Source organism: Paramisgurnus dabryanus, chromosome 4 (assembly GCF_030506205.2).
Source record: "Paramisgurnus dabryanus chromosome 4, PD_genome_1.1, whole genome shotgun sequence".
Taxonomy (NCBI): Eukaryota; Metazoa; Chordata; class Actinopteri; order Cypriniformes; family Cobitidae; genus Paramisgurnus; species Paramisgurnus dabryanus.
Genome location: NC_133340.1, coordinates 28,948,799 through 28,965,108, shown reverse-complemented (window position 1 = coordinate 28,965,108; position 16,310 = coordinate 28,948,799). Strand labels below are relative to the sequence as shown.

Sequence of the window (16,310 nt, the reverse complement as noted above, 5' to 3'; positions counted from 1 at the left end):
GACCGTAACGCGGCTTGGATGCGTATCCGGGTGGAAAGACGCGTCCAGCGGTGACCAAAGAAAAAGACCAAAAAAAAGGAAACGGGACTTTTAATTTGTTGTTTTTAAGAAAACTCGGATTTTTGGAACCCTCAGGTGGTCGTCTTAAATCAAAAGAAGCAACATGGGACGAGGAGTAAGTGTGGACTTATGCATTTGGTGTTTTATTTTGTACACTGTTTAGGAATGTCTAGTGATGTTTGCTTGTTGTTTTTAAATTTGCGTTTGTCTGAACGCAATACATTGTGGCGTTCACATGGTTCCTTTTTTAATGGCTTCCCAAAGTGGGAAAGACTTCCGCAGTTTGAACGTTTAGCTGACTTGAAATGAATGAGAGATTTGTGCGTCCACCCATATGATTTAAACAACCCCGTTTATTTTCCGGAAAGCAGCAACAAGTTGAGGTATATCGCTTTAAATGATCGGCAAACTCTCTTTTAAGAGTCGCCTCGTTCAAGATTACAGGAATGTAGCAGGCGCGCGCAAACTTCCTATACACCCACGATGTTGCACGGCCTATTTGACTAAGCAAATATAGTCAGTCTTGTGACTTTTACATTTGCTAAGTTAAAGTAATTGCGTGTCACAAAAGTGAAAATATGCCCGTCACTGTTGTTTAGTTCACAGAAAGAGAAATCTTTAAGAAACCATGAAGGTTTTTCTGTCGGCCACATGTTTCCGAGCGCGACACATGAACGGTTTCATTTGAAACAGCGACACAATATTGCGTAAAACCAACAAGGTACGCAACATGGGTTAACCCCTTCATTTAAACTTTTAGGTAGCCTACACGCAATGTATAATCTGATATATATATCGTTTTATGATGTAATTAAAATAACAGAGACTTACGAGAAGCGCGTTTTACGTTTAGCATGTTGTAATTTATTATTTTAATGCATTGTTTTACTCATCGATTTGATATCTCAAAATGCATAGCTCTGTTTATAACATCAACTGTATGCTACACAAAATACCCATGTTAAACTCCCCAAATTGTTACCCCCCATAAAAAGCTATTAGATACATTGAAACACTTCCGTTTAAAACCCATTCAAACCCCTAATGGATAAAATAGTGTACTGCTCTGTTTTAATAAACTGTTGATCATGTTTCTATTTAATGTCATGGCGTTGGTAAATATAATTTGGTGTGTAGTGTAGACAAAGTTGTTTCTTGGGGTAGATAAGCTCTTATCATCGGCTCTTGTTTGTTATTTTATCTCTAAGGGCAGAAGATTGGGTGACTTCAACAGGCTGAAATGAAGATATACGAGAATAATATCAAAGATTGCTGTTAAACACCTATTTGTAGCTTTAATTCAGAATTAATATAATCAGTATAGTAATTTGTGCATTGTGAATTGTTCCCTTTCTTCTCATTTACTTTCATTGGCATTATAATAGCAGTAATATAATGACACTTTTATCATCAGTGTAGATTGAAACGATCCATTCAATCTCACAGTATCTCGTGTGATGGAGAGCAAAGGCATGTTTCATCTGGGTTTGGTGCAATGAGCTACGCCCCCAACCCCATTAAATCCCACCGCAATGGGGAAGATGTCTTGCCACTGCAGACGTTGTTGTTTGTGGATGCATTTAGAGTTTAAAAGCAAGCATGTAGTGTACATGTTGTATTGTTTTTCTTATGGATCTTGCTGTTATTTTGAACCGTGCAGGAATGATATGGGTTTTATGTGAATTTGCATATTTTTTACCATCGTGTACTTGATTCTTACCTTTTAGAAAAGTTACTGCGGTTTGGCAATGATATAATGTAGTAATATCGCAATATTTCAATAAGTTTTGTGGTATTGCTTGTTTGGTTGGTGGTACCACTATAGACACTAGTTGCATTGTCATTATCCTTTAAATTGCACAAATTGAAATGGTGAATTGTAAAAAGTGCCCACTGGAAATTTTGCATAAACTGCATAAAACGTTTTTATGCTCGGTTGAGGTGGTTTTTCAGGAAATTCGAAAAAAAAATGTATAGCAAAACACCTTTTTGGATTTAAAAGTCACCTAACGTTTGTAAAATATGGCATGATATCTTTGGTTGGAGGACTAACAGACGAGGTGTGTTCGACTTTGTGTGGCGTCACAAGGATCACCAAGCGCATGACATCAAAATACCGCGTGAGCGATTCGGGAGGTAACTACTCAAAAGTTTTGCGCAACACTTGAATGGAAAGGCAGCTATTGAAGCAACTTCTCCAGTATTTGGAGTAATATGTCTTCTGCAATGTTATGATTCATATTTGACCAGCATTGGTCAGTTTGTAATCTCTAACCCAGCAGTCATCAAACTGCAGTTGCTGTTAAACACAAAGCATTGGTTAATATTGGAATTTTAGAATTGCATGCGTTTTAAAGTCGACATCAGGTGTTGATCACAGCTGTGTAGTCGACTCCCCTCCAGTGTGTGTATATAGGGTAAGATTGTCACCCCTCCTCTAAAGGGTTCAGCATTCTTTCCATTCATCAGTCACTATGTGTTAGTGAGACCTTTTGTCATTGACAGTCCCATCTGACCGTAGAGGCGGATCGGCCCCGAGGGGACGTCTCGGGAACCCTCTATACCTTTTTCGGTGCAGTGCACTAACAGATTGTACATTTTAGTTTCTAAATCTCAGATTTTGTGTGATCAATAAAAATGTGTCTTCATTTCATTTTTAGAGAAGATCAGATTTTCTTTCTTCTGTTACAACACACAAGATGCTTTATGAACGTTCTCATATTATCTTGGGATAGCATCAACTTGCAGAGCTAGAATTCGTATCAGAAAAGAAAGCATAATATTTTGGTCCCCACGCTATTTTGTGGGGTTTATGTTAATCTGTAGTTAACACCAGTCACAGGGCTATTAGTGCATGAGTTAATACGCTGTGTTTCCTTTATTACCTTCTCTGTTTATTTGCCACTTGTGAAACAAAGAGAGCCGGATTTGATACTCCATCCATTCACTCACGGTCTAAAGGTGTAGCTCTGTTTCCCATGGCAACAGTGCAAAGTCCCAGAATAAGCGGTGTGATGGGTTTCTGCAGACAGATCCACACAAAATAATCCTTTTAAACCCATATAGTTCAGATTGAATATATATTTTTGGATATTTGAAGAATAGGAAGAGATTCAAGAACTACCACAAAATGAATCTTTTACAAACACTTTCAAACTTTTGACTTTTTCCACACGCATACACAACATGCAAGATGACCACACATGTATTAAACCTGATGAGTAAGCATTTAAATAAAAAAACTTGCTGAAGCAAATGGAAAAGATATTGCTGATGTCGTGATCAGTTGGGCACTTTTTGTTTTGTGTTCCTTTTATCTTATCTTCCTTTTTATGTACAATATAAACAACTTTTCCACTTTTTATTTTGTCGCGTTTGCAGATTTATATCAAGACCCAGCTGTAGAGATGAAGATAAAATAAAGATGTCATACTATAAAAAATATGTTTTTGTGTATTACCTGTTTGAAGATGGGATACTTTAAAAGTCTTTTGACTTAATATATAGACACACAAAGTTAGTGGTCAACTAACTGACATGGGTTCACTGATATCTACATTAATGCAGCCAATTTACATATTAATACACATTCCCTTAAGAATAAAAAAAAGAAATTTGCATGCAAATACTGAAGCATTGTGATACAAAGTCAATCCAGAGATAAAATATCCTGTAACTGGTATCATATAAACTGGTTATTGGTCGATTTTGACCATTTTAAAATAGTTACTTGTCTTTATCACCAAAGAAAATCTTCATTCACGAGATAATAAGTCACCTATCGTATTTACAATGATAAGACCTGTTGCATAACAATAGTACAGGTCCAGGGTTGATTGCTTTTAAAGTTAAATGTTAATAGTGACGTGTTATCCAGTAGCATCACCTTACTGGTTTGGGTATCCGAACTAAGTTATCTCTTGCTAATATTTTACACTTTTATATGCATTTCATGCACATAGACATTGTGTAAGATCAGTTAAGTTGTGAGGATTCGGCACTATTAAGCCTCTAAAGCAAATGTGTAACCGATGCACATCTATAAACTTAAGTCATTAAAAAACGTTTGTTGGAGTCTTCTACCTTTTTTAAGCAAGAGTTACCACAATGGATAAAACAATCTCCTTTTTTGACACATTTTTATTTTACTTGTTGATATGTTTTTAAATGTTAACATGCATAAAAGAAGCCGAGCTTGTATAAAAATTATGTAATGAATGCATATTAAAATTGAGGCTATTAATAGAATGTGCTTTGGCTGGCAACTCGCAATCTTCATGCGGGCAAACCTGGTGCCTGCGGGCACCATGTTGGAGACCATTGTGTTGGACAATACACTCAAAATGCAATTGTTTTTACACTTTCCTCTCCAGGAAGGTCGAGAACAATATGAGCTGGCGGCCACGTCAGAGCAGGGGGGCAAGAAGCCAAAGCCCAAGGGCAAAAAAGAGAAAGATAAAGACATGGATGAACTGAAGAAAGAAGTGGATTTGGTGAGTCAGTTTGTTTTAAATGTGCCTCTTTTATTATTTGAAACACCTATTGGTGAACAAATTTGTATTGAACTGTTTTCATGACCTTTGTGCTTTCTACATTTCTGTAGGATGATCACAGATTATCCCTGGATGAACTCGGTAAGAAATACGGCACTGATTTAACCAAGGTGAGTTGTTGTTAAAGGGTACATTGCATTAACATACATGCATTTTGTCATATTGACCCCTCAGATCCTTTAGATGTCACGATTACGTCACAATGCTATCTTGATGCCAATACAAATCAGCATAGAGTCATGTACACAAGGAATGCAAATATCATCTCGTTGTGTTAGTACATACACTCCCAGGCAAAAATAAATGCAGACAGCTGTGGTTAAATCCAATAAAACGAGCAGACTGGATAGAAACGATCATCAAAAAAACACTTCACATCATTTAGCGCACAGTTATAGATATCTAATGGTTTATACTACTTTAGTTTCTATATACATGCTCTGTTTCTTTAAGATGTAGGTGTAGATGTCAGGCTGTTTAACTGAGAGATCAGACTAAATACTGACTTGGTGATGGCCTAAGACAGGGTTCCCCAAATCTTACCCTGGAGGGCCGGTGCACTACAGAGTTTACGTCCAACCCTAAAGAAAACTTTCCAACCTGTGATTTTCTAGTGATCATGAAGACCTTGATTAGCTTGCTCAGGTTTGTTTGATCAGGGTTGGAGCTAAACTCTGCAGTGCTCTGGCCTCCAGGGTAAGATTTGGGGAACCCTGGCCTAAGACTTGCACAATAATGTATGTTCCCTGGAACCATAGCTGCTGACTGCTGGGTAGTTCTGACTCTTATATAATTCTGGATGTAAGGACATATGAGTAACGCATCTCTTTTTTTCCAGGGATTGTCTGCTTCCCGTGCTACTGAAATCTTGGCTCGTGATGGACCCAACGCTCTGACTCCACCTCCAACAACACCCGAATGGGTGAAGTTCTGCAAGCAGCTCTTCGGAGGCTTCTCAACTCTCCTGTGGATTGGAGCAATCCTTTGTTTTCTGGCTTATGGTATCCTGGCCGCCTCAGAGGATGAACCTGCCAATGATAACGTAAGAATCAAGTTTATTTGAATCTCAGCAGTTTTCTCATAGCAGTGTTAACCTTTTTTCTGTTTTTCTGTTGTCCTGAACAGTTGTATCTGGGAATCGTGCTTTCTGCTGTCGTGATGATCACTGGATGTTTCTCTTACTATCAAGAGGCCAAGAGCTCCAAGATCATGGACTCCTTCAAGAACCTCGTCCCTCAGGTTGGTGAAGTTGCTTTGTGTGTACGTATTTTCAAGATGTTTCTTTATTGATGTTAACCAAACTTCTGATGTGTCACACAGCAAGCTTTGGTCATCCGTGATGGCGAGAAGAAGAATATCAATGCTGAAGAAGTGGTGGTGGGAGATCTTGTGGAGGTCAAGGGTGGAGACAGGATTCCTGCAGATCTGCGTATCATCTCCGCGCACGGATGCAAGGTACAGCTGTCATTGTAAATTAATTTATTTAATTTAATCATTTGATGCCCACAAGGATTTACAAATGTTCATGTTATTTTCCAGGTGGACAACTCTTCCCTCACTGGTGAATCTGAGCCTCAGACTCGAGCCCCTGACTTCTCCAACGATAACCCTCTGGAGACACGAAACATTGCGTTCTTTTCTACCAACTGTGTTGAAGGTACGAAATGTTGGTTATGAAGGAAACCATGAAAGTAAATCTAGATTACAACTCACTGGAATTAATTTGCTTGCAGGTACTGCCAGAGGTGTCGTCATTAACACTGGTGACCGCACAGTCATGGGTCGTATCGCTACTCTTGCTTCTGGTCTTGAAGTGGGTAGAACCCCCATCTCTATTGAGATTGAACATTTCATCCACATCATCACCGGTGTAGCCGTCTTCCTTGGTGTGAGCTTCTTCATTTTGTCCTTGATTCTCGGCTACAGTTGGCTGGAAGCCGTCATCTTCTTGATCGGTATCATTGTCGCCAATGTGCCCGAGGGTCTCTTGGCTACTGTCACTGTAAGTGCCACATTCATCTGCTACAGTAAATCGTATCTATGACAGAGAAAAAGGCTTTGGGTATTTTTTTTTTGTTCAGTGCATTAACTTCTACTTCGTTTCCAGGTGTGTCTGACTCTGACAGCCAAACGTATGGCAAAGAAGAATTGTCTGGTGAAGAATCTTGAAGCTGTGGAGACTCTCGGCTCAACCTCCACCATCTGCTCTGACAAGACTGGAACTTTAACCCAGAACAGAATGACTGTGGCTCACATGTGGTTTGACAACCAGATTCACGAAGCAGACACCACAGAGAACCAAAGTGGAACCGCGTTTGACAGAAGCTCAGCTACGTGGGCCGCCCTCGCACGCGTTGCCGGCCTGTGCAACCGCGCCGTCTTCCTTGCCGAACAAGAAAGCGTCCCGATTTTAAAGGTCTGTTATGATGCTCAATGGAAGTTTGTTTATTTATGCAACGTGTCTTTGTAAGTTAAAGGAATGGGTCAGAAATCAAAATTAGCTCTTGTTTTACTCATCCCCTAAGTGAATTTGACTTTCTTCTTCCAACCAAACAGAGTCGGCGTTATATTAGACAATATCCTGGCTCTTTTCAGCCCTATTTTTAAAGTGCATTAATCCATCAAAAACTAATCCATTCAGTTAAATAAATATCTTTCAAAGTGAATCAGCGGACTTTTATGGAGCTTTTAAAAGAATGCACCATTATAAAGCTGAAAAGATTTAGGATATTATTTTACCCCTTAACTGGTGAGCCCTTTTTGAGTGGTGGGGGGTGGAAAGGTGATGTACACCTTCAAATTTAAATAATTCTGGCTTTTTTGGTCTAGAAACCTAATCTTGAATCTTGTTTTAAAGAAGATACTTTAAAGTTTTCACAGAAGTGTCTGAAGGTGATAAAATTAGATATTAAAAATATGGCGGTTTACAATTATTGTAATAAATATAAATAATGCAAACAAGTGATGAATATACGATACATAAAATAATCACCCGTTTAGTGGTTTTACCAACAACGGCCACTAGGTGTCAACAGTTTGCTACATACTCTTGTCACAAATTAATACATTACTGTCAATGCATCATTATTACTGATAAAAGGTTTTGAAAACTACATTCTTGGACTTTTCCAGTGATATTTAGTTTGTCATGATAGATTAAAATGTACATGCAAAATATTAAAGTAAACTCACTTTACCAGTTATGGGGTTGATTAAACTCTGAGTGTGTTTGGCTGAAAGAGGAAAGTCTTGCGCTTAGGATGGCTTGAGGGTGAGTAAAGCATGAGCTAATTTTCATTTTAGGTTGAACTACTCCTCTAACCTTATTATGGAGTGTTAAACTAATTTAGTTCTGCAGAGTTTGTGCTATGGACAAAACTAAAAATATGCAACCACCCAGAACGTCCTAGCAATGTGTTCAAACCACTGGATGGCTTTGGCACAGATTTGCATTTACTTCACAAATGAAAAACTCTGTTTACAATGCTGCCGTTGGAGAGGTGTTGCCTCACTGCCAGGCTGTGTTTGTTCTTAGTTTTACTCTTTGCCTCTGGGGATTTTTGAGCCCCTTGCTCTCCAGAGTCTCTCACTGGAACACACTGTTTCTCTGTAAACACCATGTCATTTCTGCCTTGTTTTTAATGGGACTAATTTGTTGGAGAGTTGCCTTGAATTCAAGGGCCCATTTTTCCTTGGCCTGCTTAAACACTGATGCAGTTTGTTTATTGTGCGTGCAACAAATCGAGTGCTCCTTGGTATCATTTTGGATTTCGGTATAACCTTGTTATAACATCATATTTTTTTGTGTGCAGAGAGATGTGGCAGGTGATGCATCTGAATCTGCCCTTCTGAAGTGCATAGAGCTCTGCTGTGGGTCTGTGAAAGGGATGAGAGAGCAATACAACAAAATCGCCGAGATCCCTTTCAACTCCACCAACAAATATCAGGTACCACCATCGAACCAAAAAAACCTGCAGATGAATTAGATTTCTGTGATTTCTAACTTCTTCTGCCTGTGTACCCTTTAAGCTTTCCATCCACAAGAACCTCACACCGTCTGAAACCAAACACCTGCTGGTAATGAAGGGAGCTCCAGAGAGAATCCTGGACAGGTGCGCTTCCATTTTGATCCAAGGAAAAGAGCAGCCACTCGATGATGAGATGAAGGATGCCTTCCAGAATGCCTACTTGGAACTTGGTGGTCTGGGAGAAAGAGTACTTGGTAATCTTGCACTTACGGTTACTTAAACCTTCAACCTTACCTTCACTCTGAATCATTTCTTAACTCTTTCTTGGTCACGCCTTGACAGGATTTTGCCACTTCCACCTTCCCGATGAGCAGTTCCCAGAGGACTTCCAGTTTGATTGCGATGAAGTTAACTTCCCAACTGAGAACCTTTGTTTCATTGGCCTTATGTCCATGATCGACCCTCCTCGTGCCGCTGTACCAGATGCTGTGGGCAAATGTAGGAGCGCTGGAATCAAGGTACATCATTAGAAATAACCAATCAAATGGCCAAAATATATATGGAAGTAAACTAAGAGTTTTGATTCTGATAACTCTTTTAGGTTATCATGGTTACCGGTGATCATCCAATCACAGCCAAGGCCATTGCCAAGGGAGTTGGTATCATCTCTGAGGGCAACGAAACCGTCGAAGACATCGCTGCTCGCCTTAACATTCCTGTTAATGAGGTCAACCCAAGGTAACCGGATCCTCCTTTGTCTGGGTCTCCCAATCAGTCATTGTGACTGTGTGGATATTTATGACATCCAGTTTTTCAACTCATTTCATTTCTTTGAAGGGATGCCAAAGCTTGTGTGATTCACGGTGGTGACTTGAAGGATTTGTCCTCTGAGCAGTTAGATGATGTATTAAAACACCACACAGAAATCGTGTTTGCCAGAACATCTCCTCAACAGAAGCTGATTATTGTTGAAGGTTGCCAGAGACAGGTTTGTGTCCTGTATGCTTTCAGATCAATCAAAATGTCACCAGCTCATGTTGAAAAGCCATAAGTACCTTACCGCTGCTTTCATTGTGGGCAGAGATGCTATCAGGTGTGATTAACCAAATGCATTGTTGCTCATTATTGGTTGCAGGTAGTTTTGACAAAATATAAAGAGACTATATTAGATGAATTGTTGTTTTTCCACAGGGTGCCATCGTAGCTGTAACAGGTGATGGTGTGAATGACTCTCCTGCTCTGAAAAAGGCTGATATTGGTGTGGCTATGGGTATTGCTGGATCTGATGTATCCAAACAGGCCGCTGACATGATTCTACTGGACGACAACTTCGCCTCAATCGTCACTGGAGTAGAAGAAGGTAGACGTCGTTGAAAAAATACCCAACATTTGCTGCTGTGCCAAATCCTGACCTAACCTGTACGCCTTGTTTTCATCAAACAGGTCGTCTGATCTTTGATAACTTGAAGAAATCCATCGCTTACACCCTCACTAGTAACATTCCTGAGATCACTCCCTTCCTCTTCTTCATCATTGTCAACATCCCTCTTCCTTTGGGAACCGTCACCATTCTCTGTATCGATCTGGGCACTGACATGGTAAGCGTAGTGCTGCTTTAGTTCTACCTAGACGTTTCATTAAAAGTTTTGGTTTTGAGTTAAAACGTTATTGTCCTCTGTCCTGTATTCAAGGTTCCAGCTATCTCATTGGCCTATGAAGCTGCTGAAAGCGACATCATGAAACGTCAACCCAGAAACCCCAAGACGGATAAACTTGTAAATGAGAGACTTATTAGCATAGCCTATGGTCAAATCGGTAAGGGTTTTGGATTTGCGGCACTCAACTGAATTGACTCACTGACTTGAAGGTCTGTGGAAATTTAATGGATTGTCATTGTGCTTTCCTCAACAGGAATGATTCAAGCTCTGGCTGGGTTCTTTACGTATTTTGTCATCCTGGCCGAAAACGGTTTTCTCCCCTCAACGTTACTGGGTATTCGAGTGTTTTGGGATGACAAGCAAGTCAATGACCTGGAGGACAGCTATGGTCAGCAATGGGTAAGTGTGCCGATAGACAGCTTTTTGGTTATATCTTTTATAAGTATCCAATCTAATTCTTGTGTTTTTGGCTACCTCAGACATACGAGCAAAGGAAGATTGTCGAGTTTACATGCCACACAGCCTTCTTCACCAGTATTGTCATCGTACAGTGGGCAGATTTGATCATCTGCAAGACCAGAAGGAACTCAGTTTTCCAGCAAGGAATGAAGTGAGTAACTGGCTTTGACTAAATTTCCCGTTATGAAGATGAATGCTTGATCTAACAAATATCACCGTTACTCTTTACAGGAATAAGATCCTCATCTTTGGACTGTTTGAAGAAACTGCTCTAGCCGCTTTCTTGTCCTACTGCCCAGGCATGGACGTCGCTCTTAGAATGTACCCACTTAAGTGAGTGTCTTATTTCATAAAGGTCCAGTGTGTTGAATTGGTTTTGGGAAAGTCTTCTCAAGAACGTTTGTGTTGGTGCAGTATGAAATAGCCCTTTTCTGTTGTCATAATGATTGTTTTGTCATCTTCTAGACCAAACTGGTGGTTCTGTGCTTTCCCCTACTCACTCCTCATCTTTATTTATGATGAAATCCGTAAACTCATCATCCGACGCAGCCCAGGAGGTAAGAGAATGATTTTATACGTGTAATAATTTGGGATGCACCGATTTAAATTTCTGTACTGATACGGCTATTCAATTACTTCGAATAAGGGGTTGGGTTTTTTTTATACCAATACTTACCGATATTTTGGGTTTTGTTACTTGCGTTTTAAATCATCATGTCGTGAATGATACCGATACATACCGATGTTTTGGGTTTTGCTACTTGCGTTTCAAATCATCATGTCGTGAATGATACCGATATTTTGGGTTTTGTTACTTGCGTTTCAAATCATCTTGTCGTGAATGATACTGATACATACCGATATTTTGGGTTTTGCTACTTGCGTTTCAAATCATCATGTCGTGAATGATACCGATATTTTGGGTTTTGTTACTTGCGTTTCAAATCATCTTGTCGTGAATGATACCGATACATACCGATATTTTGGGTTTTGCTACTTGCGGTTTAAATCTTCATGTCGTGAATGATACCGATACATACCGATATTTTGGGTTTTGCTACTTGCGTTTTAAATCATCAGGTCGTGAATGATAGCGATACATACCGATATTTTGGGTTTTGCTACTTGCGTTTCAAATCATCATGTCGTGAATGATACCGATACATACCGATGTTTTGGGTTTTGTTACTTGCGTTTCAAATTATCTTGTCGTGAATGATACAGATACAGACCGATATTTTGGGTTTTGCTACTTGCGTTTCAAATCATCATGTCGTGAATGATACCGATACATACCGATGTTTTGGGTTTTGCTACTTGCGTTTCAAATTATCTTGTCGTGAATGATACCAATACATACCGATATTTTGGGTTTTGCTACTTGCGTTTCAAATCATCATGTCGTGAATGATACCAATACATACCGATATTTTGGGTTTTGCTACTTGCGTTTCAAATCAGCATGTCGTGAATGATACCGATACATACCGATGTTTTGGGTTTTGTTACTTGCGTTTCAAATTATCTTGTCGTGAATGATACCGATACATACCGATATTTTGGGTTTTGCTACTTGCGTTTTAAATCTTCATGTCGTGAATGATACCGATACATACCGATATTTTGGGTTTTGCTACTTGCGTTTTAAATCTTCATGTCGTGAATGATACCGATATTTTGGGTTTTGCTACTTGCGTTTTAAATCTTCATGTCGTGAATGATACCGATACATACCGATGTCTTGGGTTTTGCTACTTGCGTTTTAAATCATCATGTCGTGAATGATACCGATACATACCGATGTCTTGGGTTTTGCTACTTGCGTTTTAAATCATCATGTCGTGAATGATACCGATACATACCGATATTTTGGGTTTTGCTACTTACAGTTCAAATTATCAGGTTGAAAAATCCTTGAAGTGCAGAGCATTCCTGTTGTCATTGTGACCCAATTTGAAATAATCTCACGGTCTGAGTTCTTTTGCCCCTTTTGATTGTCAGGATCTAATCTGCCCAGACAACTATCGATGTCTGATAGTGGGAAAAAATGCTTTTATTTGCCAATACTGATTATAGGCTGATACATCGGTGCATCCTTAGTAGTTATGTAACATGACTCTGTTCCAAAACCTACATAGCTATCTGTACTGCCGACATAGATGTAGCGATTTGTCACCCTGCAGTTTTTCACAAGTTACATTGCATTTTGGCATTTCCTTTTCCATGAAGTGTTTTTTTAATTTTCGTATAAACTGTTTAAATCATAAGATGCCTTAATGTTATATTCTTATGGTCCCTTAAATATTATCTAGATAGGTAGCTCACTAAGGTATGGAACAGAGTCCATGTGTGTGTTCACTTTAGCTGACTTGGAATTACATTTAATGAATTTTAAAAACAAGACCATACAGAGCTAATGTGATTTTTATCTTTTGTTTTAGGTTGGGTGGAGAGGGAGACCTACTATTAAAGTGTTCAGTCTGCATCACACAAGTTTATTTGCATGGTTGACTTGCTGCTCGGAATTTTAACCTCAGTAATCTGGATGTGTTTTTATATAGGGAATGCTTGATACAAACACTGAGATCGTGAACCAAGACATTGCGTGCCTTGTTTCTGAAGCCGGACCAATTTTATACGTGTTTTTAAAAGTGTAATATAAAATAAACTTGCAGTCAGGTCCCACCCTTTGTGTCTTTCATTTCATTTGATTTATTTTTACGTTTTGTCTGTTGTTTATCTATATTTTTTTAATTTGGCAAGTGCTTGAAGCTCGAGTGCATGACAGGAATGCTGTTTGTCTGGATTTCCCATTACTTTACCTTTTTGGTAACCCTTTGGTACAAAATGTACCGTATTTCAACTACAATACCGTTACTGTAAAATCTAATAATGAACTCTACCTAAAATACTGCAAGAAGCTTTTGTCATTTAAAAAAACCAATAATGACAATAACTTCAATTTCACTGTTAATGTTTTGTAAGGGGAATGACAGACATGATATATTAAAAAGTGGATGAAAGGTACTAGCATGGACTTAATTTTCTTCCCATTTCAACAGCCTCGGTTACTAAAAAGTATATGATCTGTTTGGTTGCAAGATCCCATCCAGGTCTCATATCTGCAAAGTTTCACTTTCCTCCACCCATCCTGCCGAAATCAAAGCGGAAAACTCATCCATCACAGTTTTAGACGTTAAAGAGCCAACAGTTTATAAGATCAATCATATTTTACTAATACAGGATACTTTAACTGTCTGACAACTGAGATGAAGATCGTAAAACCAAGCATTGAGTAGTTTAATACCGATACCTCTCATAAATGCATTTCTGGCATTGAATTTCATTCCAAGTGGACACTGCATTCAATCAAATACCTGTTGATGTAAAGCCACTCTTATGTAATCATTAAAGTAATAACCAAATACCCTTATTATTAAATATTTTTGGTTCTCTTGCATAGCAGGTGGTTGTGTGGCTTGAATAATTTGTCATGTATGCATCTAACCTGATGGATGATGGATCCGGTTGCGGTAGGTTGGGATTCGAGATTGTGTTCCTAAAACCTGGATGAGAGTCGAATTATCATGCGTAGTAATGGCTAATTTCAGATGAGGCTGTTGAAATGCGTTTTATTTGCTTGTTTAATACATTACCTACAATTCATTAACTTGCACTCTCATGAACTTGCGCAAGATGCGCCATTAAACTCAATTTATTTTCATTATCAGCGATTTAACCTGCTGAGCTCAGGTTGTGTTTGCTCACTTTTGATTAATTGCATATAAAGTGCAAAAGAGTCGATTCACAAGTGCAGTTTTAAAGCCAGTAATCTGCCATGTGCTCGCTGTTAAATCATAGTTGCCAAAATCACCAAATGTGTGAATCTTACAAATACATTCCCAAGTCATTTCATCACTAAGACCAAGAGCATTATAAGAACCATTCAGATTAGATTTTTTTTAGGATTCGTTCAATCTTAACACTTACCAGCACTGCCATTTATTAACTAGCTTATAACTGCAGTGTTTTTATCGTATCAGTTGTATTCAGTCTCTTAATGAATCATTCCTATTATTTCCATTTTCAGTGAGTAGCAGAGTACTTAGGTTTTAGGATGAGGGGTCAGGGAGAGGTCGGAGGTTTTATGACCGAGTGACCTCGAGTGGGAGTTTGTAATATCTATGTTATGTCTGTGCATGATTTCTGCATGACGTTCACATGACTATGCATTTGAAATTTAGGTTGTTCTCTGATGTGTTCGAAACGTTTGGTCTGTGAAAGAGTGAAAACCATTTTTTAAGGGACTGCAAACCAACTCCAGACCAACCGAGGCACCAGCTGTAGTGTTTGATGCACCCTCAACAATAAACAGATGTGCATGTACAAAATCCATTTTTTGGAAAAAATGAAGCATCATCCATTAAAAATGGGGCTCGTTGATCATTTAAACTTGTTGTATACGCTGAATCTAAATGTGATTGTATTCCTTAGAGAATGACGACTGTTACAATGACTCAATAAAGCAGACTTTCTACAACGTCTACCGGACGCGTTGCATCGGCTGTTTCATTGCACTGTTGTGAGCCAAAGTCCCTCGAGTGTCATCCACAGTCAATTTGCTAATGCACATTTCCCACTTTTCTTGAGAGCATTAATGGAGCTTGTCAGAGTTTGAGATTGGAGTTTAGTTTATAGCACATTTAAAAACAAAGTTACACACACACACACCTGAAAAGATGTAAGCCAATGAGCAGCAGCTAATGTGAATTAATTAAACCTATAAAAAAATGTATAAAGATGGATTTCATGCCACAAAGAGCAACAAAATACAAATTGACTTAATTTTCCAGAATAAATGCCTTATAAAACAATTAATGCATATTAAGATGAGCAACAAGACTAAATGTGAATGTTTACATCAAAGGCTTTTCATCCCAAAACAATAAGCTACACAAATGTGCATTGACTTTAATTTTCACAACATTGATCTTAATGATGATGACTTCATGCCACAATGATTCATTCAAGCTATTGTTGCATTGATTAAAAAGCCATAAACACGAATCCTTAAGGAATTGAGATCTATAAGGACTAAATGAAAACTGTTTGTCTTCCACCGAACAGAAAACGGAGAACCGAAAGCATTTAGCTGCTTTCTCAAATGTTTAACCGAGCTATAGTTTCAGTCTTTCTTAAAATGATGAGTTATCCACAAAAGCCACGTCTGCCTTTAAATCGATATCATCTCTTGTGTTCAAAAAAAGACACCAGTCATGTGAATCAGATGACAAAAAACGATTGTATGGCAGGTTTACAAATATGACACTATTTGTGACTATAATATCAAAAAGGAAAACTGAAAAAAAGTCCTGAAGCGTTGGGCTTTTCCTGTGACTGAAGGTTTGGTGTAATGAGTACAGTTGTGCTTCAATGGTAATTACACAGCCTACACAAGCCATCTGAATTTCCAATGAGCCATTTCTTTCATCTGAAGGAGGGAATTTAATTTTGAACACACACACACACACACACACACACAAAGATCTTATGACTGACGTTCATTCTGCCCACATCAAGCATTACATTATTACTGCACCAAACTCCATCCA

At 38.7% G+C, this 16,310-nt stretch overlaps 1 protein-coding gene across 1 annotated transcript; it reads left to right on the top strand.

The window, feature by feature from the left end:
* Positions 1-17: 17 nt before the first annotated feature.
* Positions 18-15,249, top strand: LOC135735646 (sodium/potassium-transporting ATPase subunit alpha-1-like). The gene is made up of 22 exons (XM_065254115.2): positions 18-175; positions 4,434-4,553; positions 4,664-4,723; positions 5,452-5,655; positions 5,739-5,852; positions 5,934-6,068; positions 6,153-6,270; positions 6,347-6,615; positions 6,721-7,029; positions 8,426-8,560; positions 8,643-8,835; positions 8,924-9,099; positions 9,183-9,319; positions 9,419-9,569; positions 9,773-9,941; positions 10,025-10,179; positions 10,273-10,396; positions 10,493-10,638; positions 10,719-10,849; positions 10,930-11,031; positions 11,164-11,255; positions 13,140-15,249. Exons 1-22 carry the CDS (start codon positions 164-166, stop codon positions 13,166-13,168), a joined length of 3,081 nt encoding a protein of 1,026 aa, XP_065110187.1. The 5' UTR covers positions 18-163; the 3' UTR covers positions 13,169-15,249.
* The last annotated feature ends 1,061 nt before the right edge of the window (positions 15,250-16,310 follow it).